The 27,958-nt window shown below is 42.1% G+C and overlaps 1 protein-coding gene across 2 annotated transcripts in view; it reads left to right on the top strand.

Annotated features, from left to right (window-relative positions):
* PARN (poly(A)-specific ribonuclease) overlaps window positions 1-27,958 on the top strand; it is a 130,242-nt gene that overhangs the window by 95,158 nt on the left and 7,126 nt on the right. For both annotated transcript variants that reach the window (XM_069486095.1, XM_069486094.1), the window contains 2 exons: window positions 14,211-14,400; window positions 25,143-25,336. In XM_069486095.1, the coding sequence (XP_069342196.1) occupies window positions 14,211-14,400; window positions 25,143-25,336 (384 nt within the window). The remainder of the gene's footprint in view (window positions 1-14,210; window positions 14,401-25,142; window positions 25,337-27,958) is intronic.

Here is a 27,958-nt window from a genome sequence, read left to right on the forward strand (position 1 = left end):
CTGGGCTTATTCTTTCCCTGTTGGTAAGGGCCCCTAACTGCTGCCGTGACCTGGTATAGGGGACAGGCCACCGTCTGTGAGCTCGCTGGAAAAGCATGGTTTGTAGAACTTTATAAGTTGGGTTCCATGGAAGTTGCTTTCAATTACTTAATTTTTTTTTCTTTAAAATCACAGCATAATACTATGCAAAGGCAGTATAAGTAAATTCATTCATTAAATATGCTTTAAAATGAGACTTATGTAAGAGGCATTAGATGTAGGACTTTAGAATTAGAGTTTAAAGGATGGCAGTGTTTTTCTAGGGGAAAAAATAGTACTTTTTAACATCCACTAGTACTCCATTATCAATCAGAAAACATTCTGCGTTCTGTATAGATACATGATTTTCAGAAGTTGTTTTTCGATTTTCTAACTTGTGTTGAGTATTTTGACATTGTAGGAAACCCTTGGGTGGTTGGAAATTTTAGGATACAATGTTATAAAATATTCAGAAACAGTTTGAAGTATAGTAATACCACATTTTCCATTGTATTAATTATTTTTTAAATTTTATTTTAATTTTTTTAGTTCTGAATTTTTTAGAGACAGGGTCTTGCTGTGTTGCCCAGGCTGGACTGGATGTCCCATCTCAGCCTCCTGAGTAGCTGGGACTACAGGTGTATGCCACCTCACCCACCTTGTATTAATTTTTTACATATAAACATTAGGTTTGACTTTTTAAAAAAAATCTAACCAGTTGATTTTGCATTGGATGTCCAAGGAAACAAAAAGATCTATGTTAATTTCTCCTTGGGATGTAGAAACCCAAATGAATGTTTAGAACAATTTAGAGATACGAACAACTTGAGGCAGGAAAGCTGAACAATGCTGGTATCACTTTTTTTTAAAAAAATCTTCTTCTGCTGGCAGAGAATTTCACAGACGCTTTTGCTTTTACTATGCGGGAGTGGTGAAGAACTTGTTACTTCTCTGAATTTTGGGAGTTGCCACCTTCTGAAAGCACTTACTCAGCAAAGGGAACTGCTCACTCTGCCCTCCCCCTTCCTCTCTCTGCCCTGCACTCCTCCTCTCTCCCTTCTTTCTCTCCTTCTCCTGCCCTCTCGTGTGTGTGTGTGTGTGTGTGTGTGTGTGTGTGTGTGTGTGTCCCTCTGCGCGCTTCCTCTTTTTGGCAGCTTAACATGCTCCTGTTCAGACCTGAAAGCCTGCAGATCTTATGTCAGCAGCAGCCGCCTTCCACAACAGGGAAACAGCCTTCTTAAGGAAGAAGAAAACAGAGGTAACAGAGGTGGAATAGTCTTTCTAAAACCCTGAAGTACAACAGGAAGTGATTTTGTAATTTTTAAAAGGAGAAAAAATAGTACAAGTGTAGAATCACTGTGTTAAATGCCAAGACAGGATAGGACTTTTAAAATTAAAATCATTCTTACTCAGTTTTGTGCCACCATTTGGGGATGTTTGGTAATCCTCAGGGTTTTAGTGGATAGTGTATAGACAAGACCCACCAATGAAATAAGTCAGTTGTTGGGCACGTCATCTCATCAAAGGCAAAGATTAAACTTGATGTGAAAAATAAAACCAACATCCTCATTCTTTATTTCCCATTTGGAGAAGTGTGACTCTTGTCTGCTGCTTTCTGAAGTCAAATATCACCAGTTATGACAAGTAAATTTCATTGTCCCAAGGCAACCTGTGTTCTGAAGAGAGGATTTCATTCCTTTTCTTACCAAACTGATCTCTGTCCACAGAGGATGGGAAGCCCAGGCACAGTGCCAGTGGGGCTCCATGAGGGCATGGAGGTGGCTGGCTGAGTGTTAAAGGAGGTTGTATTGGCATTTTTCCAAATCTTTTCTTTTTCTTTTTCTGTTTTCTTTCACTTTTCTTTTCGTAGAGATAGTCTCACTGTGTTGCCCAGGCTGGTCTCAAAATCCTGGCCTCAGGCAGTCCTCCTGCCTCAGCCTCCCAAAGTGCTAGGATTACAGGCGTGAACTACTACACCTGGCTCAAAACTTTGTGGTGGTGACAGATCATGTGTGGGGTGCTCTGTTGACACCGTAAAGTTCAGAATGCTCTGCATCTGTAGGTGGATTGCAGGGGTGGGGAGTGGAAGAGGTGAAAGGCCCAGGAAAGGGGCTTGTGTTCCTAGTGTAGCATGCGGGTAACCTGGAGGGAGCGCAGAGTGCTGCCGGTGCTGCAGCATGGCAAGGAATGGCTAAAGGGAACCCGAGAGACGGGGTTGTCCTATTTACAGTTCATGTCGAATTTCTGTGACTCCTTCCGTAATAGGTTGAGAGGGGCCACTTTTGGTGACTGACACCCTCCCTTCCAGGGGTCATGACTCACCTTGCTGGTGAGATAGCTCAGCCCTGCCTGGCCGATAAGAACCTTTCATTCTCACTGTCTCCCTAGTTCCTCTTCCTTCCTCCAGGTTTCACTTGGTTAATAAATAAGCTGAGTCATGAGGCTAAAGTAAATTCTTTTATCAAATGAAAACCACTTCAAAAACATCCGCAGAGAGACATTTAATGAAAATGTAAACATCCAGCACAGCCTCTCCTATATTAGATTATAAACAGACTTTAAGCTTTGCAACTATTGAAACCTGTAAATCTTAAAACATGTGCTACTCTGGCAGGCTTTTAGCATACATGGTTATGGGAAGTGGAAAAGTAGATGGTGCCATTTATGCTTTATCAGAGTGTCACTAATCTTGCGGCAGATTCAGTGCCTCATAAACAGCTCAACAAGTTGCCAAGATTACGTAGTCCAAAAGTGTCGTCTTGGTGCGGTGGTGTATACGTGTATTTGGTGTATATTTGTACCTGGAGTCCAAAGTTCCTGAGAACTGGTCCAGATGAAAGGACCCTGCTTAATCTCCCTGTAGACCCAGACACTACCTCCATCCAGTGGCTCAGTTACACACAGGCTCCGAATAGGTCGTGTCCTCAAAGTTCTTTTGTTGATTAACCTTTTAGAACACAAAGCGCATTGTTGAATAGAAATGCTGTTTTGAATGGTGGGTGTCAGTGAGCTGTGGTGCGTTTCAGTCCTCAGGTCAGGGCCCGTTAGTGGGTCAGGAAATCAACGCTGGATGATAGCAGCATAAAAAAAAGAAGAGAGAAAGATGAACAGAACACATCAGAGTGGGTTTTCTGTAGTGACGGTAGGGGGTGTTTGGTGATACTGTTGTGATTTAAAACCCATTGCAAGCTGTAAGCGGCATTAAAGCGGGAAAGGCACTCAGGTAGGGAAAGTGGTGTCAGCGATGGGTTAAGTACTGGCCATTTCCCACAGTCAAGCACTGTGACATCAGGCAAGTTACTTAACCTGTCTGAGGTTCTGTTAGTATTGAAAGTAGGGCTGTCTTACAGAGGTAGGATTAGAGATAGAAAAGAATAGATTAAGATTAATATATGAGGATAGTGTAGGATTTAGAATAATATATTAGGATTAGAGGTATTATAGCACCTGGTGCTCAGTAACCTCTCTGTAAACCATGATTATTATCTGTTTGTACTTCTTTATGGTATGTGCATAAGCAGACCTTGAAGATATAAAATAGCATAACTAAAACATGTACTATTTAGTCTTTCTTGGAGTGGAATTTATTCAGTGTTCTTGACATTTAGGATCTGCCATTTCACATGATCCAGGAGATCTTTGATTTTACCTTAAATTATTCTTGGGTGGTTGAGACATCAATCTTAATTTTCTCCCATGAAGTGTGAAGAATGTTGTAAATTGCTTAGGCCTTTCAGCTGTCTGTCAGCTTCCTCAAGACTGTTAAGTACGGAATTGCTTCCCAACTCCTATTTTAAGTTGTGTGTTGCATCTTCAAAAAAAAAAAAAAGAAGAAGAAGAAGAAGGTATTCTTCTTTTTAAAAAAAAAATAACAATTCAAAACTTTATTCTGAATTCCGTCCGCTCCTACTTGACTGCATCTCAAATTCCCTCTTACCTTCTGCCTGTCACTACCCCACCTTTCAGGAGCTGTGTCAGCTCTTGTGAAACATTTTGTCTTGCTGGGTTTGAGAGCAGCTGCTCTGTTGACTGCTTCGAGGGCTGGGTTGAAACTGTGGTCACAAGCGGGCGTCAGAGTCAGGGAGCTCCGGCTGCCGGTCTGGCGCTGCCAGTTAGCAGTCGGGGCCCTCAGCGGGTTACGCAGCCTCCCTCAGCCTCTGTTTCCTCGTGTGTAAAAGCTCAGTTGTTACCTGTACTATTAATAACTTGTCAGGTTGTTTGGAGGAGAAAAGGCTTCGGGCAGTTGGTGGCACTGAATCAAAGGTGACTGACTCTGGCCGAGTCCTAGTCAGTTACTAGTCCCATGGCCTGTCCTGCCCTCCTGTCCTGCCAGGTCCTGGGGGACCCCCCTCCACCTCCACCAAGGAAACAGCCAGCTTCCAGGTGCAGCTCCCAGCCCCCATTCACAAACCCTCTGCACGCACACCTGTCTTCTGTGCCTTTCTTGGAAGTGTGTCCCCACAAAGGTGCTCTGGGTCCCATCTCCTCCCGGGGGCCTTGCGCTACCCCTCGTCACTGTGCCCACCCACTGGCTTCTTTCCAACAGCATGAAAACCCGTGGATCCCTGCCATCTTTTCATGGTCCCGACTCGTCTTCTCTCCCGACGCTTTCCTTCCTGTTAGGAATTCGCGTGGTCTGCAGCCCGCACAATGCCGGGGTCCTCAGTCACTCTGCTCTGGCTGTGGTCCCCACACCACTGAGCTTGTTCTTACCGAGGGCCCCAGTGACCTCCCGCCACAGCCCAGCAGACAACCTTCTCACCCAGCCCATCGCTCGGTACACTGCAGTGTGTTCCCGAATCCCCGGACACCGTACTTGCCACATTTGTCCCCCTCCCCTTCAGCCCTCAACTTCCCGGGCTCCCGTGCCTGCTCTCCCATCCACGGAATGACTGAAGGTGGGTGTTCCTCAGAGTTCACCCTGGAGACTTCGTAATCTTGCCTTCTCTGTTAGCGATTCGGTCCTGTCTCAGGGCTCAAGCTGCCTTCGTGCCAGGGATTCCGAAATCGACTCTCCCTGCGTGTCCCACGTTTCCCAGGTACCCCGGAGCCACCATCTACCCTGTCCCTGTGCTCTTTCCTGCTTCCTGTTCCCTAAACAGTACAACCCTGCACTGCCCAGGCTGGAACTCGGAAGACTGTCCGTCCATTCTGTCTTTTTCCCTGTATCCCCACCGCCTCCATCCTAACTCCATCCTTTCTCTCTCTATTTGTTACACTGGCTTCCTACCGATCTCCCCAAATCACAGTCAGGAGGGGGAGATCCCATCACAAGCTCCTCCCGAGCAAACCTTCGGGGGCTCCCACTGCACTTGGCACGGTGTCTCTGCCCATCCCTCCAGCTTCCCTGCCAGGTTTCGCCGTTCTGGTCTTTCACTCCTCAGTCCAGACTGTTGCCTCACACCAAGACTGGCCACTTCATATTCCTCCTGCCTGGAACACACCTTTGATATTTTCTACACCACCTGCTCTCCCAGCCCTCAAGTCTCAGGAAAGACCTGAATGCCATTTCCATGGGGAAACTGTCCCAGAGCCCGTGGGAAACCCCAGAGCACAGCTCCTGTTCTGACCCTCAGCGCAGGTGTGGTGGTCTGTGCTCTCACTGCCCCGTGAGTACTGCAGCTGTGTCTCTCCGATTCACTCGTAGCCTCAGTTGTCCAGTTTTAGAAGAAGGCTTGCTTGTTCACAAATGAATAGATGAACAAGGGAGAATTAAATGTACAGTCGCCCTTCAGTATCTGTTGGGGATTGGTTCCAGGACCCTCCACGTGTGCCCAGATCTGTGTTTACTCAAGTGCCACAGTCTGCCCTGCAAACCTGCGTTGAGGGAAACTCAGCCCTCCGTGTACGCAGGCTTCGCATCCCTCGAATACTGTGTTTTCAGTCTGTATTTGGCTGAAAAAAAATCCACGTATGACTGGTCCCAGATTGTTCAGGGGTCAACTTCATTTGTTTCTAAAGCAGCTAGCATAGTTCTTGACATATAGTAAGTACTTAATAAATGGTAGCTTTAATAATTTTTAATTGACTTTTCAGCCTGTAACCATGAAAAAAGAAAAACACGAGGCTGGTTAATCGAAGCGGGGTTCCTTAGTGACATCATTCACTAAATGCCCAGGCAGCTGGCTTGGGCCGTGGGAACCTACTGCCTAGACAGCAGGTCTTCCACCTCCCGGTCAGCCTTTCATATCCGTATTTACTGTCTCCTCTTCTGCTGGCCCTACTCGTGTTAGAGTCACCATTTCCCGCCTGGATTCCTGCCTACCTGGGGCTCCTCTACAGTCTTTTCCTTTCCTTACTCCTCCTCTAGATCGTGGGCTGCTCAAGGGCAGGGGACATCTCTTCCCCTCTGCCACACCCCGGCACCCAGCACTGTGCCCGGTGCCCGTGTTTAGGAATGAATGAATGACATGAATGTTTCAAAAGCAGGCTGTGGTGGTGTCAGGAGGGTTTGTGAAAATCAATAAACTAATTTTGGTCTTGGTAAAATTGTGAAAATTTACAGTTCAGACCTTTTGATTTTATACTTGTTGAGATTGCTGGATTACACCCCAATTCTAAATGATAGGGCTGTTCCATGAGCTGTTGCAGACTCAAGGGGCCTCGGGCCACCCTCAACGTCTGTCACTCCTGTGGCACGATGAGTTTGAGGAGTGATGGCTCACTGCATCTGTATCACTGTGGAATGTCATAGATTGGCTTGAGCACAGTTCTTTTTGTCTCAACTGTTATGTTTTGTGATTTAATTGCAGTAACCTTATTCATTAAGCCCCTACTATGTGTCTGTGCTAAAAGCTTCATACATACACTTCCGCTCCCCCAGCGGCTTTGTAAGGTGGGTAGAGGTGCCCATTTTTTGGATAAAGAAACGGGAGTCTGGTGAGGCAGGTGACTCACTCAGGCAAGTTAAGATTTGGGCAGGATTCAAACCCAGGCCTGTGCAGCCTCAGAACCTGTGGTGTTCCCACTTGACTTTGCTGCCTCTCTTTGGGTAGGTTTTAAGTAATTGAACATCACCATCATCTTCTTGTCCAGTTTGTAAAGAGTTTTCTTTGCCACTTCCTTGGCCTTAACTGGAGAGCTGTGAGGTGTGGGAACAGTGGCCAGCAGGAATGCCTGTCTTTCTTTGATTGAGGGGGTGGCGTGGCAAGAGCACAGAGTCGGGGGAGTGCCTTGCCGTAGGCGGCAGAGCCAGGGTCACACCTCTGCCCCGACCTACAGGGTTACACCTCTGCCCTGTCCTGCCTCGTCCTAGCCGCGTGCCAGTGGAACGTTCTCTCCACCTTACCAGTGAGGCGGAAGTGGCACTGTCTGCCCTCACAGTGGTAGGGTCTGTGGCGCTTGTCTTGAAGCACTTAGCTGCTCTTGCTGGTGCGCTCTGCGACCACGGTCCTCTGCGCCTCCTGCGTGTCAGGCACTAGGGTGGAGGCCTGGGAAGTAAGGGAGGGATGAATCCAGCCCCTCACTGCCTGCCTTCATTAGTTCTGTCTGTCCCCTTTACCGCCTTGGATCTCTTTCACTGACCTGGTTTTTACTCTTTGAGCCTCCGTACTTAAAAAAAAAAAAAAAAAAAAAATTACCCTTCGTTGGAGAAGCACCATGGTATGAAAGGAAGAGTGAGGACAAGGGCTCACAAGCCCCATTTCCTTGCTGTTTCTTCCCAGCGTCGCTGGAGGCTTAGGGGTGGTGAGGTGCACGGGTTATTCCTGCCCAGGTGAAGCTGCCCTTTAGGGTCAGTACTGGGGCCGCTGCCTCTTGTTTCCCGTCCAGGCTCTTTGCTCACATGCCCGGCTTCATCACGAGATTTCTACTGAAAAATTTGTGAATACGTATCCTGGTTCTGGCTTTTTTTCTCTTGAGTAGAAACAGGCTGTGAACAGACATGCAGGCTTTGTTTCTTCCTTCCTTTCTTCCCATAATCATATATTGAATGGCTGCAAAATACCATGGCAAACCCCAGGTGCTACAAAGATGGATACGGTGTAGACTCTGCCCTCAGAGAGCACCTGGCCCTGTGTGGGAGGTGGACACGTAAACGTGGGAAACGGTCAGGGTTGAGGTGAGAGAGCTGGACAGCGCCTGGTTGCTATTAAGGGCCCCGTATGGTATACCAACAAGTTTGGACTTTATCTTGAAAAGTCGCAGAGTCTGACAGAAGAGGATGGATCATGTCATCAGGGGAAGGATGGACTAGAGAGGGTAAAAAAGAGGGCTGTCATTTTCTGGGCTGGCCTGCCCTTTTATACCTCTTGTGCACATTAGAAATATCTGCATTTTACCAAGTTTCTGTTAAGTCACTGAATTCCGGCACGCAGCTAGCATCTGCCTAGGCCCTTGGATGGGTCGAGGGGAAAGGCATCTAAGATTTTTTTGAATACAGGAAAATGTTCCTTGTGACCCTTAGGGTTGGGTGTTTCTGTTTGGATTGGTTTTTAACTCCTTCCTTTAAAGATTTTTAAAGTTTGTTTTCCTGCAGAATCCATGATGAAACCCTCCATTCTAAATCTGCTAAAATTGGAGAGGTGATCAATCTGTCGTAAACCCAAACCTGATCAAAACAGTATGGAATGTGAGCAAACTTTTGTATCCAATATATTCATATTTAAATAAGCAAATGCCCTACTAAACAACATTCAGTGTCATCCAGGCATGGAGTGACAACCCACAGTGACAGCATGGTAGTTCAGGGCCCTGGGCTGGTGGAGGGGAGTAAGGACAGGTTGTCTTCAAGGGCATCAGAAATGGCACCATTGACGTTAAAGTTCTTGGTGGCATTAGGGGAGTAGAATTTGGGTCTGTGAAGTAGGCAGAAGTTGCTCTTGGCACATGTCACTTCTGGGGGGTGGAGGGGGGGAACACACTGGGTTATCGAGCAGAGACTCCTGGTGTTTACACAAAGTTTTGTGGGGAGAGATGGGCAGACTCTCTAGTTTTCTTGCAGACAGATGTATGCCTGTGTTAATCCAAATGACACAAACCGCGACCCTTCCAGTGCACATGGTGTCATGGAAAGAATGTAGACTTTGGTTTGGGTCCCAGCCTAAACCCTTATAATCTTTGGGACCTTGGGCTAGTCACTTCTGATTCTGTTTCCTTATCTATAAAGTCAAGATAATACTTAAAGGATTTGCTATGCCTGACATAGAGTAAATATACAATAAATACTTCTCTTTCTTGTAACCATTGGATTAATGAGAATGTAGGCAGTTCCATTAGACGCTAGGAACTCGATGTTTGCTGAGGATAGCCATTGCAGAAAATGCAGGACTAATAGTGCAAAACTGCTTCAGCAGTTTCCTAATGTCCTCCACCCCTACCCTCAACAGTTGCTGCAACAAAGATGCCTTCAGCTGCCTGAGTAAGGCTTGAGAAGTCTGACATCTCAGCAGCAGTTCTTATTTACACCAAATGTAACATGCAGGGGCCCTACTTCCATATGACTGCAGACATGGAAACAGGAGTAAACTTCTGGCTGGTCTTAAAGAGATCCGCTCACTTAGACTGTGTTGGAAATGGCTGTTAGTGTGGGACACTATAAACAACGGAATACCTAGACATTTTGCTTGTTTAAAATGTAATGCACATCTGTGAAACCACCACTCAACCAAAGAACTAAAACATGACTAATAAATCACATCTACCTCTTGTTTTTCTCCTTCCCATCCTTCTCACTCCCTGCCGGGACAGCCACTCTCCTGGAATCTGTGCTGCTCGTTTTCTTGCTTTTTTGTGCGTGTTCTCTCTCATACACATGCTTCCATGAAATGACTGTGCATGATTTTCCATGTCTTTTGCCCATTTTTCTGTTGTTTCCTTACTGATTTGTAGGCGTTTTTATGTATCCTGCTGCTAATCCTGTCAGTTGTATGCCTCACAAGTATCTTTCCCCAGTTTATAGATTGTCTTTACTCTGTGTAAAGTGTCTTCTGATGGCCAACAGTTTTGATATTAATGTAGCCAAACTTACAGATTTTTTTTTTATGGTTAACCTTTTTTGTATCTTCATAAATTTTTCCCTCCTTCAAGCTCAGAAAGATAGTCACTTACATTTTCTTTTCAAGTTCTCAGAGTTTGCTTTTGACATTTAAGTTCTTCATCCATCTGGAGTGGATTTTTCGGCACAGTGTAAGAATCCAATTTCTTTTTTTTTTTTTCTTATGGATAAACAATTTTTCCAGCTTTTCCTTTTCCAGGCTGTTCTGTCAAAAATCCATGTTTCACAGATGCATAAGTCTTTTTCTAGGCTCTTACTTCTGTATCACTGGTCAGTTTGTTTATCCCTGCGCCATTCCTGCTCTGTCTTAGCTACTTTAGCTTTGCAGGACGCTTTCTGAGCTTGCAAGGCAATAACAGCCCTCTTGTGCTTCAGAAACCTCTCGGCTATTGTTGGCCCTTGTGTTCTTCCATTTAAATTTTAGACTCTATCTTTTATGTTCCACAGAATAATTGGAGAGTAATTTATATACAATAAAACAACCATCTTTGGTGGGCAGTTCTGTTTCAACAAATGCATACAATCATGTAACCACCACCACAATTCAGATACAGGACAGTTCTATCAGTCTCCACACTCCCTCATCCTCTTTGTAGTCGACTTCCTCCCCCAGTGCCAGCTCAGCTCCAGTCTCTTATAACCACAGTTGTTTTCTGAGACGTTTTTCTTAATTTTTATTTTTAGTTTTTTCAGTGTTTAATTAAAATGTTGGAATTTTTTCCTGGAGTTGCGTTAAATCTATAGATCAATTTAGGAGGGAATCTACGTCTTATGTTAAATCTTCCTGTTCATAAACATAATGTATCCATTAATTTAGTTCAAGAAATTTTGTTTGCTAATAATGGAAAGTTCTAAAAAAAAAAAAGTCTAAACATTTTAAGTGACTGTCTAAAATTCCTAATACAGGAAATATAATTGTCAACCTAAATAAACAAATTGCATTTAAATATGCAACAGACATGTGGCACTATTACATTGTAAAATACATGTGTGTGTGTATGTGTGTGTATATATATATATAATATATATGCCACCTTTTGGTTCCAAACCAGCTTTGTTGCTTACCTACAAGACTTCAGGCAAGCTATTTAGCTTCTGTGATTCTCAGTCTTTTTATCTGTATGGTGAGTAGACCATCCCTTCCTCGTGGGGTTGTGGTGAAGATTAAATGCTGTAATCTGTGCAAAGTGTCAAGGGACAGTGGACCAGGCACAATGAAGCAGTGAGTGGATGAAACTATCATGCGAGGGGAACTGGTCTCACTCACCTCCAGGGAAACAGGGAGGACTCTGAACGTGTTTGGTTCCCCAGTGGCTTTGAAAAAGTGGCAGGACCGATAGATTGCCTTGAATCATTTCCCTGACAAATTTGGAAAAGGTTAGTGTTACCCAGCAGCCTGATACATGCTGCTTCTGACAGGCGAGCTGGAATCACACAGTTGACAGCCAATTCATTTTGCTGATTCATCCATTAGAGGCGTGGCTTTGAGCCAGAGCTTGGCTTCTAGATTAAAGGCAGAGAGCTGCAAAGCTGCTGGGACTCGAAGGAATGCTGGTAAATTATTGCCACGTGAAGGCCAGCAGTGAAAAGCAGATTGTTATTTGTTTTCCTTTTTAAGTGAGCCTTATTCCAAATGTGCTCAGATAAATTCCCTCACCATGGTTAGAGAGTTGTTTGTAATATTTGTCCATCAGCTGGGAGCTAAATTAATGGAAACAATCAGACACTGTTAAACAGATCGTCTTAGCTTCTTTATGACCCTGTCATCACCTTTGCTTTCATGAGGGATATTCACCCAAGCCTCCTCTTGCACTTGGTAATCCAAATTAAACTTGAGAGCGAGATTATTTGCAGGAGTCATCTCTTTGGGCACGCTTGCAAAGTAAACCTTCCAGATTAAAGAATGAAATTTACAGAGGAAAATGCAGGAGGTGCTCAGCTGCCAACAGTTGGTATAGAGAGACGATGGTAGAACCTATGAGTTCTCGTTGTACATCACATTGGTAGAGTCACGTGTTTCAGTGCAGAATCTCACAGGGAAATCACCTCTGCATAAAACTGGTATGTGACAGGGTGGGCTTCAAGAGGGTGGGGATTGTGTCTTGTTTTACCGAATACCTAGCATAGGCTCTGGGACAAAGATAGTGAGCAATTGCTGGATAGGTGATGTTTGTTGGATATAAATTGCTGGGAGGCTGGATGAATTGAGTCAAAAAATCAGAAATATGACACATCAAAAGTAGGAAAAGTAACTGTTCCAAGGAATAAAATTTTCAAGAAAGGATCCTATTTCTGTGATTCTCTGATATGAGTAACTGTTCAATAGCACATCCCCAGAACTGGCTGCTGTCACGGTTTATCTCCTCGTGAGTGAGTCAGAGCATGCTGTTTTGAGCTCACGTTTCAGTAACTCACTCTGCTTCTTTGGGAGACTGTGTAATAGGAAAGTTCTCTAATACTTTGAGGGTCTTTTTCCACCCTTTTTCTCTTTAATTCAAGAGTGAATATTTGAAGCTACAGCAAACTTCTTGTTAACGATTTATGTTTTCTAAAGAAATAGAAGTTTTTTTTCCTGTTTTGTTTGTTAGATGACTAAATATTTAGGGCACAGCCTTCTGGAAGCCATTGTTGTGCTGAGAATTTTTAGTTACATCTGGTCTACATGAAGATTAAAAAGCGTCAGGGGTCAGGTGTGTGGAACACTCCTCTGATACAGTTGTCTTTCCCCCTGACTTGAGGTGCCTGATGTACCAGAGTCACTTGTCCAGTTCTGACGTGCTCAAAGCCTGCGTGCCAATCACTCGCTGTGCTCCGCCATGCATTCATTCATATGATGTTTATTGAGTACCCAGAATTTTTCTAGGTGCGGGTATGCAGTCTATGTTTCTGATGTCCTGGTGCTTTTGCAGCTATCCAGGTACCAGGACTGCCCCAACAGCATGGCCAGACTCTTACTGTCTCGCCGTCAGTGTGGGTACTAAGTGTTGGCAGTGATAGTGGGCTAGGAGAGCATATGCCCAAACCGCATAAGCCAGCACCAGCGGACGGGCAGCTGTCCAACAGGCCTTCCTGTGGTCCTCCCTCCCACGCTACCAGCATGTTCCATCCACCAGCCTCAGAGGAGGAGGCAGCATGAGATTAGAACAAAGTTGACCCTGCCTTAGTCTGAAGCATTAACACCAAGGGGAGCATAAGCTCTAGCTCTCAAGCACTCCTGCCAGCCAGAGGCACATGGCAGAGAATTAGCAGTCTTTCACAGCGGAAGGGGAAGAGGCGTGTCTCAAGTATGATGGAGCCGTCTTAAATCTGCAGCGTCCAGAGTGAGGGGCAGAGCAGCGAGGAGGGCCCTGCCACTAGGGTCGGAGCAACCCGGCTTTGCATCCCAGCCCTGCCGTTCGCCCCGGGGTGGCCCGCGGTAAATGCCTGGCCTCTGTGACCCTGCTTTCTCGTCAGTAAAGACATTCCCTCCCTTGCAAGTGTCCTGTGAAGATTACACATGAGGCATTAAGCACAGATGCACAGGAGACCGTCAGTACCTGACTCTGTGATCACCACCACTGTCCATATGGCTTTTGTTATTTTTAACAGAATAGTGAAGGCTTCCAGTTTTCCTTTACTCGCTTTGTTTATTTTCATTTCTTACACTGAAAATGAAGAATTTCCAAGCAGTAATGTTAGTTACAAATACTTTGAAAATTTGTATTTTACTTGTGTCATTACGGTTCTTTACAGTTTACAAAGCACTTTCACCCTGTAAGGGAGCTTGGGGAACAGTGGCTCTCTGTTTTCTCCACCTGAGGGAACTCAAACTTGGAGAGTTGATGGGATGTGCTCCACGTCACCTGTCTTCTAAGTCAGAGATCCCCAACCTTTTTTGCACCAGGGTCGGGTTTCATGGAAGACAATTTTTCCACAGACAGGCTGGGGGTGGGGTGGGGCGAGGTGGGGCTCAGCCAGTGGTGTGAGCCATGGGGAGCGGCTGTAAACACAGATGAAGCTGTATGGAAGCCCTAGAACGGTGGTGGGCCTCCTTGGCCTGGTCCCTCACAGGCCACAGACCGCAGTGCTAAGTGACAGAGCCAGGGTCAAGCTTAGACCTGACCCTAGGGCTCCTTTGACTGCTTAGGGCCACATTTCAAAAGTGACATCTTTGAGGCTAGGCCAGACCTTCATAAGGACTTCTTTCTTTTCCTTGTAGCTGTCAATACCAGCAAATATGCAGAAAGCTATCGGATCCAGACCTATGCCGAGTATGTGGGGAAAAAACAGGAAGAGAAGCAGATCAAGAGAAAGTGGACAGAAGATGGCTGGAAGGAGGCTGACAAGAAGCGGTTGAACACCCAGTGCGTATCCTACACTCTGCAGAATCACTATTACCGCACCAATAGGTAAGAGTTCTCGGCTGTTGATTTACAGGGGCAGAATTCTAGCAATCACTGTTCTTGTTGCTTCTTACAGGATTGTAAGTAATAAATCTGACTTTTAAAATTGTTTTCCTAACTTTTCACATTACATCAGAAGTGACTGCCTTAATTTTCTATGTTTTGAAGAATGCTTTATAAGAACACAGCTATTTCGATTAACCCTCACAAAACCTCCTTGAGGCAGACAGGGGGTGTCTTGGTCCCACTTCAGGGGTGAGGAAATGGAGGCTCTGTGACTCGTCCACCAGTTCAGTGGGGGAACCAGGATCAGAGCTGACCTTGTCTGCCTCTGATCCCCTCCTCTCAGCGTGCCGTGTCGCCTCTGCCTGCATTTCTGCACTCATTGCAGATCCCATGTGGATGCTGAGCCACGTGTCTGCTGTGGAATGAATACTTGGCACCTTTCTATAATCGCCCATAACCTGCCTACAGAAGATAAATGCTGGCAACGTTTGCTACCTTTGTGAAACTACAAAACACAGGTATAGAAAACAGGAAAAAAATTATATAAAGTTGAGAAAAGTATGAATTAGCAAACAAAAAATGAGCCAAAATCCCAACACCCGGAAGCAATTACTATTAGTGTTTTGGATTGCCCTCCATACTTTTAAAGTGGTTTTTTAGGGACTTTAAAAATTGAGGTGTAATTAACATACAATAAAATGCACAAATCTTAAATGTTCAGTTCAAAGAGTTTCAACAGTTGTATATACCCATGTAACCACCCACCCAAAGCAAGATACAGAACATTTCTATTTCCCTTGAATTTCCTTGTGCCCCTTTTCAAGCAATCCCAAATTCCTACTACCCTAAGCGACCGTCTTTAAATTTATACTACTATAGATTAATTTACCTATTCTGAATCAGATGATACTGTGTTCGACTTTTTTCACTTAACATGTTTTGAAATTCATCCTTGCTATTGTGTGTTTCAATAGTTCTTTATTTCTTTGTTGTTGAGTAGTAGTTCATTAAATGAATATACGGCATTTCTTTTACCCATTTTCCTGATGTTGGACATTTGGATTGCTTCTAGTTTGGGGCAACATAGTGAGACCCCATCTCTACAAGAAAATTTAAAAATTAGCTTGGTGTTGTGGCATATACCTGTAGTCCCAGCTACTCAGGAGGCTGAGGTGGGAGAATCATTTTAGCCCAGAGGTTCAGGGTTACAGTGAGCTGTCATCGCGTCACTGCACTCCAGCCTGGGTGACAGAGTAAGACTCTGTCTCTTAAAAAATGAATAAATAAATAAGTCTGCCATGAATGTTTCAGTAAAAAAAAAAAAAAAATTTGTCAGCATATGCTTTTATTTCTCTTGAATAAATACCCAAGAGTAGAATTATTGATTTTTAGGATAGGTGTATGTTAAACTTTATAAGAACAATGAAACAGTTCTCCATAGTGGATGTACCATTTTATAGTCCACCAGTACTGTGTTAGTTCCAGTTGCTCCACATTCTTATTAGCATTTAGTGCTGTCAGTCTTTTAATTTTAGCCATTCTAGAGGATATGAGATGGTATTGCATTGTGGTTTTAATTTGTATTTCTCTCATGACTAACGATAATCACTACATTCTGACGATGAGGTTTCTTTTCTGCAAAATGGGAATGTAAATATAATACTTGGTCAGCTTCCAGTAGTTGATGCAAGTCTCAGACAAGAGAATGTTGTGAACAGCAGCCCTTTAAAATGAAAATTGGTTATTATTTTATCCAGCACTGCGAATCTTCCAGCCAGCTAAAGGACTGACTCTATCTGTCTTTAAGACTTCCTGTAACGCTGCATTAATACAGGCAGTGTGGTGCTGGCGTGAGGAAAGACAAATGGACAGTGAAACAGAATAGAGTCCAGAAATACAGTCACACGTGTGTGATCAGTTGATTTCTAGTAATGTTTCCATGCAAGAATTCCTTTCTGGCATCTCTAGGGACATTTGTATGTTATTCCAAGTCATGAGAAAAATCAGTTGAGAGATCAGGAAAAAGGAAAAATGCTACGAGAATTAAAGTTTTAACAGTCAACATAGGCATTACTAGTTTGAAGGAATTCACTGGCATCAAGTCAAAAGCAAAAGCACAATCAGTGATACATGGAGTCAGGGGTTAAGGTCAACATTTTCAGGATGGGACCAGAACATGTAGGAGAGAAGGGGTCACAGTCGAATCACCCAGTCTTGCTTGTCACTGTTACTATGTTACAAGTATGTGTTCATGGCCCCACCGGCTGCTAACAGTGACTCATTCTTATCTATAAAAAGCTATTAAGTTTATACACAGTAGTCCACTTTATAAAACTCCTGCACATCTTGCTTCAAGAGATGATAAGTTTTGGAAGTAGTCCGAAAATTGGTAATTTTGAAACATGATTCTGTGTAATGCTGTTAACCTTGCTAGAATATCCAAATGTTACCTTATCTTCTTAGAATCCAATAATATTCGCTGGTGTTTTCCAGTGTTTGAATATTTGATGTAGGTTACAGTTCTTTGTAAATACTTTTACAGAAGAAATGTAAGGAGAAGATACGTGAACATCATTGTGGAACACTCCATCGTGAAGTCAGCTGATATAAAATCTAAATTAGGAAAAGCAATATCAATTTTAACAACAAAATGAAGTCAAGCAGATAAAGTATTTTCATCACTGAAAAAGGAAATGAGCTCATATGAAGCAGTACATAGTTTAATGCCCAGCTTCAATTTGCTTTGGACACACTCTCAATAATTTAACCAACATCAGCATAACACGAAAGAAACTCTTCTATATTGGCATATTTTTTACAAATGATTATTAACAATTAATGCCTGTGTGTTTTAAAATATCATTTAAGAATAACTTATTTTTCTAACATAAATATAGGAAACAGAATAACTTTTAAATGTTAAATATTTGTGATATTTTTCAACTTTTAAATGATATTTATTTGATACCTATTCAGTGCTAATGTATTCTTATAATGTTTTCTATTACCAAATGTCTGTATCAGGTAGTGGTTATATTTGCATGTCATTGAAATATATAATTTTTTACAATATATTGGTTCACAGTAGTAACCTATGCATGTATAATTATATCTTAGTTTACAGAACTGACCTTTGAAACTTTTAATATAATCCTATCACAGAAAAGTGATTCACTGTTTATGATATCCTGTTATTCAGAAACAGCAATAAAGTACTATGAAAAGTACAGAATAATTTATGATTTGGGAGTTTTGACTTCTTACTTCCAAATTTTGAAGTCAGTGATTGTTGAGAATTTGGAAAAACTAAAAATAAATACCTGACAAAGGTGCCATTAATACAGTAGGCAAGGGTAGTTGCATCAACAGACAGTTCTGAAATAATAGGAGTGGCATTTTTTTTAAATGAACTTCTGTTTTTACATTACACTATATACAAAATGAACTTGAGATGACTCATAGACCTAAATGTAAAAACTAAAACCATGACACTGCTCGAAGATGAAGGAAAATGAGGCAAAGATTTCTTAGTATGAGCCATATTGATATTGATAAATTTGACTTAATCAGAATTAAATATTCATTTCTCCAAAAGATACTATTAAGAAACTGTAAAGAGAAGCCACAGACTAAGGGGAAAAAATTATAAAACACATATCTAAGAGATTAGTCGTATCCATGCTATATGAAGAACTCTTACAACTCAATGATAAGAAAACAATCCAATTTTTTAAAAATGAGGATGAGGACAAAATATTTCAACAGGCTCTTTAAAGAAGATATACAAGTGGTTAATAGGTTGGCAGTTTCCTGTAAAGCTAAATGTACATCGTAAATGTTTATTTCTATATCACCCAGAAATCCTTCTTCTGGGTAGTTATCTTAGATAAAAACTTATGTTCGCAGAAAAGCTTTTACACAAATTTTCATAGCAGCATTATATATAATAACAAAAAATTGGAAGCAGCCCAAATGCCCATCAACTGGTAAATGAATAAACAAATTGCAATATAGCTATACTATGAAATACTGCTACTCAGGATTAAAAAGGATGGAGTACCAGTACTTCCAGCAGTGTGGATGGCTGTTACAGTGTTACGCTAAGTGAGAAGGGTCAAACACAAAAGACTAAATACTGTGTGATTCCATTTATATGAACTTCTAGAAAAGGCAAAACTTTAAGGACTACAAACAGATTGATGGTTGCTGGGGTGTGGATTGAGTGCAAAGTGGCACAAGGAATCTTCTTAGGGAAAGGGAATTGTTCTATATCTTAATTGTCATAATGGTGACATGGTTATATATTAATACAATTCCCAAAGTTAACCAAACTGTATGCTTAAAATGAGGAAATTTCATTGCATGTAAATATTACCCTAATTTAAAATAAAGAGGAGAAAAATTTCATGAGGCAGCCAGATTTTTTTGTTGTTATTTTATGGAAAAAGGTATTTCTAGGAGCTTGTAAATATGACCTTTCTGTGAGCAAACCTTTTTTTCCTACTAAAAGGAAGAAGTTAATGGAGATGTTCACTCTTGCAGAATTTGATTGGTGGCTGATAGTAACTTAACTTGTAGCAAAATAGTAATCAAAGTTCAATGCTGAATTTTGACATACCAAGTTGTGTCTGTAACATTTTATTTTTTAATTAATCACCCCACTTCCTACAGTGGATTTAAATGTGCACTTCATATGCATTATAAACTAGCTTGCTTTGCACATTATAAATCTGCATGCAAAATGAGCTCATACTAATGGGAAGTTGTTTGGCCTGACTCTGATTTTAACATTTCAAATCAGCATATAAAAGAATACCTTATCATGTATGTATTGAGAATGCCTATACACACATACACCTATACAACAGTACCTTCAAAATATATAAAGAATCATATGCATAAAGGCGATATTATATATATCTGGTTTTCAGTGTATAACAAAAACTGGTGGGTTTTTTTGTTTTGTTTTTGTTTTTTGACAGAGTAAAGCAAAAGCAAGTTTATTGAAATAACAAAGAAACAGAAGGAAGGTTTGCTCCATAGGCAGAGTAGCGGCTCTATTTTAGAGCAACAGAGAGTAGCCTAAAAACTGTTTTTTTATACAAAACAGCTTTAGTTATGTGGGATACAGTCACAGCTTTTATTTTTATTAGAGGATGGTAGTTGACAAAATTTTGTTATTGTGGGTATCACATACACATATTAATACGTATGCAAACACTTGAAATGTACTAATTACACACATATTCTGAGGGCTTTCTCAGGCAGGATGCCCAATAACCAACTAATAGCCCCTTGTAGGAAGCAAAGGCTACTTATTTGAGAGCAGAAACTACAGATTAGAAACTAAGAAATATGTTGTAAATTAATTGAGATATGTTTACAAAAATGCTTTGCAAACTTAAAAATTATATAAAAACAAGAACCTTCCAGAAGCACACCTGGCATAGTCTCTCCCTGTTGTGTAGTAGACAATCATATGTTTGTGGGGAGGGACATTACAGATGACAGATGCACGGGTCTTACTGGGCAAAAATACCATAATAAATAATAATAAATACAGATAAACACAATGTATTCTAGCAAGGGCCTACAGTGTCATTGTTTGCGATGATGTTAAAATTAAAGCAGTCAATCCCCATGTCTGTAGACTAGCCACCTAATGTTGAGGTATGAGTTTTGACAAAAGTATACTCCTGTAAAGATACAGAGTATTAACATCACCCCAGAAAGTTCCCTCATGTTCCACCAGTCAATCCCTGCCTACCCTCCCACCCCCCCTTTCTTCTAAATTTTTTTCTCTTTAGTTAGTTTAGCCCTTTTCTATATGGATTTATGAAATACTCTTCTGTGAAGGCTTCATTCACTTAGCAGAATGTTTTTGAGATTCGTCTGTGTTGTTGGATGTATCAGTAATTGCTTGCTTGTTTTGTTGCAGTGTGGTATGACTATCGCCCAGTTTGTTTATCCATTCTCCTGTTGATGGACACTTGCACTGTTTCCAGTTTTTGTTTATTGCGAATAACATGGATGAATAACTTAAAGGCCCCTTAAAACAGACAAGCAGAGTGTTATGGGAAGCATGGAAGGGAAAGAACTCTCAACAGGGATTGGGAATGTTCTGAGAGGATGGTGGTGTTTGAGCAGGAAGAGATGGGCAGCAGGGTCTTAGCCTGAACAGTAACGTTGAAATAGGAAGCGCAGGATGTACTTGGACTGATAAGCTCTCTGGTGAGGGTGATGGACATATGGTGAGTGCATGTGGTGGAATTCATTAAGGTAAACCTATATAGTCTGTGCAGCTTGACTACCTACTGAGAGATAAGGCTAGAAAAGCAGATTGGGACCCAGATGATAGAGGATCCTGGACGCTGTGCCAGGCAGTTTAAATTTAGGTTTGTAGGTGGAGAGCCATAGAAGTTTTCCCTTCCCTGCCCCTCCCCATCTCCCCCTCCATCCGCCACCCCTTCCCTTGCATTATGTATTGATGTAGACTCATGGATTCCAATTTTTTTCAATGGCTTAGAATTTATTACTGCCCCTTAATTATTCTGGTGTTCACGTTGTCCCAGGTTTGAGCGGTGGGAGCCCTTTCAAGCTAGTTCCTACGTCCCTATGGCATTTCTTGAGCAGGTTCTTACTTTCTGGTGTTGCAGGATATTTCAGGCTCATTTTGTAGCTTCTCTTGATCCTTGAATCTATCACTTCTTTGAGGAAACCTGGTTCCTTTTAGTGAGGTATGGTATTAGAAACTAAGATCTGGATGCTAGATGTGCTCATTGCTACTGGGATGTCTTTGCTTCTAGGTCCTTTCAGTGGACAAAGCTAGGAAATATGTGCATGGATAGACACACTTATTCATAAACATGTGTACATGCGCATGTATGCATAAATGTGAACACATACGCACATACTTATTTTAGAAATTACAAATGCAAACCCTTATCTCCAGTTCCAATCCATCTCCACAGGGTTCTACTTTCCCTTCCCTTATTCTAATATTTGTATGTCTGTCTTCCAACAGCATCAGCACATTTACTGATTTGCTCAGTACTATAATACATCTAAGTGTTTTCAGAATTGCTTCACTCGTTCTACTGCAGAAGCAAAACAACTAAAGAGTTCAGGATTTGTTTGCAGTTCTCTCCCACACCCCACTCAAGATTGGGAATAATGGGTTCACAAGTTGATATTTTGCACTTTGTTTTTTATACATTTTTTACTGGAAATCATTCCATAGTCATTCTCAGTGCATTGAGATCTTATTCTTTTTTTTGTAACTGCATTTGGTACTTTGTTGATTGTATGTGCAATAGTGTATTCAACCAGTTTTCTATGCTTAGACATTTAGGAACTTTGTGGTATTTTGCAGTCACAAATAATGCTGTAATGAATAACTTGTATGTATGCATTTTTGCATAGTTGGAAGTGTAGCTTCTAAATTCCTAGAAGTGGAATTGCTGGCTCAAAGAGTAAACGCCTATGTAGTTTTGTTAGCCATTGCCACACTCCCCTCCTAAGAGTAAGTTGTGCCATTTTGCATTCCCACCAGCAGTGTGTGGAAGGGCCCTTTCCCCATTCTTAGTAATGGAGTATGGTACTGAGCTTCTGCTATTTTTGCCAATCTAAAAATCTAGTGTGTGAAAAAAGATATTTCAGTGTTGTTTTATTTTGCATTATGAATTGAATTGAGCATCTTTTCATGTGTTTAAGATTTTTACATTTATAAAGTAAATTTTACATTTATAAATTCCTTATTGTGCCTGGGTTATGAGTCATAGTAAGAAAACCTTTTTCTATACCTAGGTTTTGTTGGAATTCACCAAAGTTTTCTTTTTAGTACTTGTAAAGTTACATTTTTTTACATCTGGATATGTGATCCACTGGACATTTATTCTTTTGAATGATATGAGGAATGGGCTTACTTTTATCCTTTTCTACTTCTCCCAGCACCATTTTTTAAAAGTTCATTTTTGTCCCAATAATTTGAGATTCCACCTTTATCATACATTAGATTTCTGTATGCAGCTGGGGCTATTTCTGGACTTTGTATTTCACAAAGTGTTTTTAACACCCATAGTTCCAGCTGTTTTCATTGAACAGTTGTGTCTCAGAGGCTACCAGATTCCAGAGGTTGCAGTACAGAGGAACTTCTGGGCTTCTTCCCCTTTTTTGATGGAAGAATGGATCCCTATTATTTTCTTGCTTTGAATTTTCTAAACTTTCTGAAATCAGCCAAACCTTGTCTAGTCTTTAAAAAACCTTCTTTAACACACTGATTGCCCCACTAGAAAAAAATTTTTTTCCTTGGGGCCATGGTGTTTTATTACGAAAATAGAATAAAAACTTTGAAAACAAAACTGTCCTTTCTAACTTAATGAAAAATTTGTTATTTTTTGTTTTCTGTGTGTGAGTTATATGCAACTTGAAAAATAGTTCTTTCCGCTCCCAAAGTGAAAAGATGTGTGAGTTACATGTGCTTCACGAGGCCCCAGGCTCAAAACTAGCATGAGTTAAATACAACTCACATGGCAGTTAATGCGTCAAAACCAGATGTGATGGCTCACGTCTGTAATCCTAGCACTTTGTGAGGCCAAGGCAGGAGGATGGCTTGAGGCCAGGAGTTTGAGGTTGCAGTGAGCTACGATCACACCACTGCTCTCTACCCGGGGCGATAAAGTGAGACTCTGTCTCCAAAAAAAAAAAAAAAAAAAAAAGGACCTCAGCTCTATACAAAAAAAAATAGAAAAATTAGCTGGGTGTGGTGGCACATGCCTGTCGTCTCAGCTGCTCGGGAGGCTGAGGCAGGAGGATCGCTTGAGCCCAGGAGTTTGAGGTTGCAGTGAGCTGTGATGATGATGATGCTACTGTGCTCTAGCCCAGGAATCAGAACAAGACCCTGTCTGGAAAAAAAAAAAACAACTTTGTAAAGGTATTATCAGTTTTGAAACAGTAAACTTTAGCATGAATTTTTGATAGTCCCACCAAAATATTACCCTTGGTATCCTTCCCTTGCTTCACAGCTCCTCAATAAGCAGAGATGTTTCAGAAAGCTCTATAGTAGGTGTAAAGACGAGGACAAATGGAAGGCCGCAGCCAGTCTTAAGAGGAAGAGTGCTCCAGTCTCTCTTCTGCTTCGTTTGCCTCAGAAAGTCCCCAAACCTTTTTGGCACCAGGGACCCGTTTCGTGGAAGACAATTTTTCCACCGTCTTGGGGTGGGTGGGGAGCTCAGGCGGTGATGAGCGGCCTGGGAGTTGGGGACCACAGCCTTAGAAAAACCACCAGGAAAGCAGTTTATTCTCCTTGTTCACATGAGTGTGCTGTCAAGTGCAGCTCTCAGGTTCGGAAAAGATGTGAGGGGAGGAGTAATGTACAGGAACTTGAATATTTGGGCAGCCAGAGTTTTATATGGAACATTTTTAAGTATTCACTTCCTAGGGTAGGCTGATAGGAGTCTGTTTGTTCTCTCTCTCTCTCTCTCTCTCTCTCTCTCCGCCCCCCTCTCTGTGCTTGAATGGCTCCCTTAAATGGAATGCCTTGAATTTTTTTATGCTTTTCATAACTTGGGGGCTATTATGAAAAATCTGTAAGACCCATTTAGAGGAAAAAGGACTCACTGGCTATGTGGACTCTTTTTTTATCCAGCTATATTTCAAGGAACCTATTTTCTCAAGGAGAAATCAGGACACACAATGTGATTTAATTCAGATACTAAAATCCTGTAAAGCTTTAAAAATGAAACCAGGTTTAATTATAAATTTTTAACAAGTCACATTTTTGGAAAAGAAGAGAATTACGTGAAGGTGGGTATACTCTATGGCTGCAGTCCCCAACCCCCAGGCCGTGGAGCTGTGGTGGTCAGTGGCCTGTTAGGAACCAGGCGAGCAAAGCTTCATCCGTATTCATAGCCGCTCCCCATCACTCGCATCACCGAATAAGCACCACCTGCTGTAAGATCAGCAGTGGCATTAGATTCTCATAGGAATGCGAACCCTTCTGTAAACTGTGCGTGCGAGGGATCTAGATTGTGGCTCCTTATGAGAATCTAATGCCTGATTAGCTGAGGTGGAGCTGAGGCGGTGATGCTAGCACTAGGGAGTGGCTGCAAATACAGATTATCATTAGCAGAGAGGTCTGACTGCACAATAAATGTAATGCGCTTGAATCATCCTAAAACCAACCCCTGCCCCCATCCATGGAAAAATTGTCTTCCCTGAAACCAGTCCCTGGTGCCAAAAAGGTTGGGGACCATTGCTCTATAACTACGTTCAAGGTTTGAGCAGTGTGATAGCCAGCTGATTCAAGAATTCTGCAGGCTGCTGTTATCCAGTAGGCAGTCATGAAGGCAGCAATGCTACCCTCTGATTTAATGTAATCAAAACTATTATTTGTTAGAGTAGCTCTCCTACTGTGTTCTACTATTCTGTTACAATAGCTTTATCAAAAATAGAGACCAGGAATTTTCTTTACAAATTTGTTGTTAAGCACTAAGAACAGTTTATATTTGTACGTATCTATATACACGCATAATTTAGAACTTTCTTCTGGATAAGCTTGTCATTGGTAAACTTGCAGACTTCAGTTCATAAAAAGGTCTTTAATTTTTACACACAGGCAGCAGCTGCCCGTGTTGATGATTGCTAGTCAAGTGTTAATAGAATTAAGAGTATTAAAATATTTTTATAGACTGGTCTTCCTGTTACTCTCAACACCTTTCATGTTGTTCCACTTTGCATTTCAGTTTTACAGCCACCAGCGCAGCAGGAAAGAGAAATCTGAGTCCGACTCAAGAAGAAACTGGCCTGGAGGACAGAATATCAGGGGAGATTTCTGACACGGAGCTTGAGCAGACAGATTCCTGTGCAGAGTCCCTCTCAGAAGGAAGGAAAAAGGCCAAGAAATTAAAAAGAATGAAGAAAGAGCTTTCTCCAGCAGGTTTGTATTGGATCGTGCTGAAGTTCTGGGGTTGTGTACTCTTTAAGTGCTCTAGAAACTTCTATTTTGGGGGAGAAATTACAGGAAGACGTCACTTGGTGGCAAAGCCCTTGTCGTCTTCCACCAGATCAGATATTTTTAGGATCAATTTAATTTAATTTGAGGAATCCTAAAAAGCCCTGGCTTGGGTAGCATAAGGCGTGGGGCGGTTGGGGGGAGTCTCCTTGTTAAAGATGGTTATGTTAGTCTATTTTGGTAATCTTCTCTCTCCTCCATGGTTTAGAGAGTTTCCTGATGTGTTAAAGTAGCCTCAGTATTTAAAATGTGCATTTAAATTTGCAGAGAGGCCTACTCCTACATAAAATTTTCAGTAGCGGAGTTTTCACTGTTCCCAGCAAAACCCCCAGGCAACCTGGATTTTTCTCATAAGCGGAATTATATAAGAAGCAAAGGAAACAGGAAGTTAACACGTGTTGGGAGCTTACTACATGCTAGACACTGTAGTAGGAACCTGTTCTCTCCTTATTTCATTTAGTTTTCAAATAGCCCTGAGGTAGGGACTCGTCCTTATTTTAGTAAAGCAGATGCCTGGCTCAGAGTTGAGAAAGTATGCAGGTCCGCGTGCCTGGTAAGAAGCAAGCTGAAAGGTAAACCCAGGCCTGGCTGAGCCCAATCCCATGTCCTCTCTGCCCCGCAGACATGCCATGGGGGGTCTGTGGCCTAATTCAGCCCTCGGTGCACAGATCCTACACGGTGCCAGAGCAGGAGGCCAGACAGGGCTTCCTGTCTGTCAGCATGTGTGAAAGGCCATTCCCTGCTGCTGAGGGACATCAGCCACGGCTTGGTCAGGCAGCAGTGACATGGTGATAATTGTAGCCACTGCTTGCTGAGTGCTTTCTAAAGGGCCCAGGACAGCACTTAGTGCTTGACAGAAGTTCGTTCATTTAAAGCTGTGAGGCAGTCATCATCATCCATTTACAATTAAGAAAACAGAGGCCCAAAGGGTTTTGTGACTTGCCCAAGGTCATGGAGCCCTTGAGTCTGTCCTACAAGAAAGCCAATGCTTTTACCCAGGGTTACATGTTGAGAGACGTGGACCTCAATGTGACTGTCATTCTCCTTTGTCGTGCATAGTGACAGGTGCCCCGGTTAGCAGAACTAACAATCAAATCAAAGGAAGGTAGTAGTCAAGCAACGGAACTCGATTCATGCCCAAGCTAAGGCTTCACTGTGTTTTCATTAATTCCTTGCATGTGGCCTGATCTGACTGTGGGGAGTTTTCGGAATCTCATTGATATTAATGAAATCATAGAAGCAGCAAAAATGTGGCATATGCTTCTTATACATTGTGCTGAAGCTTCATTTTAACAGAAACCTTAAACTTTGGTTTGAAGCCTTGATTACGTATGTTAGTGTCTGCTTGAATCAGGCAGCTCCCTTCACTTGCCTCTCCTCCTTTCCATAAGTATCGAGGAAGTTTTTAATCTGTAGCATCCTTACTCTTCAGATGTGATACCTGTTCCCACTGTCAAGTTGTACATGCTCAGCAAACGTTAAATATTAAATGTCAGCATGACTGAGAGATCGTGCTGAGCATGGTTTGGAGGGGTGGGGTGGGGCTTTTCCCTCTTGTATTCCTGTTCTTCATATCTTGGTCTCATTTATATTTTTTCAGTTTATCTGTTACTTCTCAGGGACAAGCTTTTCATTTCTTCCTTCTGTATTAGCATAATCTTAAAAATATTGAAATTAAAATACCCAATAATACACTGCATTAGTAGATTAGCTCCTTTTATAGCTTTCATCATTTTAAGTGAAAACTTTCTATAAGTTATTTAGGGTTTTGAATTTATAATAGTGTAATTAAAATAGAGGGTTTTTTTCTCCCATTGACAGTAAAGCTGTCACTGCCACAAGATTTGAGCTAAAAAAAAAAAAATTGTAGATTTTGTACTTCTTTGTCAGCACTGCTAAAAAAGAAACGGAGAGAGAGATGTCTTGACAACTTTTAATTGAATCAGAGAACTTGAGAGAATTGGGCTTTCTTCTGGAGCACCATTCACTGAGTGGGACCTGACAGTGCAAGGTGGAAATTTAATGGATCCTTTTCACTTGGTTTGTTTTAAGTGTTTAATCCTATTAGTATCAGCAGGATGTGGGTCAGGATATCAGGTGCTGAACCTGTTGAATCTACCAATTTCGCTTGCTCAGTTCCTTGAATAAGGTCCCATAACGAGTGAGAGTAAGAAGTTCATGCCCTGGTAAGCGTCTGTGTTAAACTCTCAGAGATATGCGGAGTGTACCAGGAGCGGTGGGGGCCTGGTTCCGGTGGTCGCAGGTACTCTGTTAGAGTGTTAGGTACGGTGTGGCAAAGTCTGTCCAGCCAAAAATAGTTCTGAGGCGTTGGGTCTGAGCTCCAGTACTTGGGAGGGTATCTGGGCAGGTGCTCAACGGATTCACGCTGGCGGTGGGTGCCCAGCACTGGCAGAGAGGGCATGAAAGATGTAAAAGGCAGCATACCTGTAGGAATGCTCTGTTTTCCAAGGAGGGAATAGCAAAAACTAGGACCACAGAATATCATGTGCTACAGCAATCCTGGGACAAGTGTTGCTCAACAAATGC

The sequence above is a fragment of the Eulemur rufifrons genome, chromosome 14 (genome assembly GCF_041146395.1).
Source record: "Eulemur rufifrons isolate Redbay chromosome 14, OSU_ERuf_1, whole genome shotgun sequence".
Taxonomy (NCBI): Eukaryota; Metazoa; Chordata; class Mammalia; order Primates; family Lemuridae; genus Eulemur; species Eulemur rufifrons.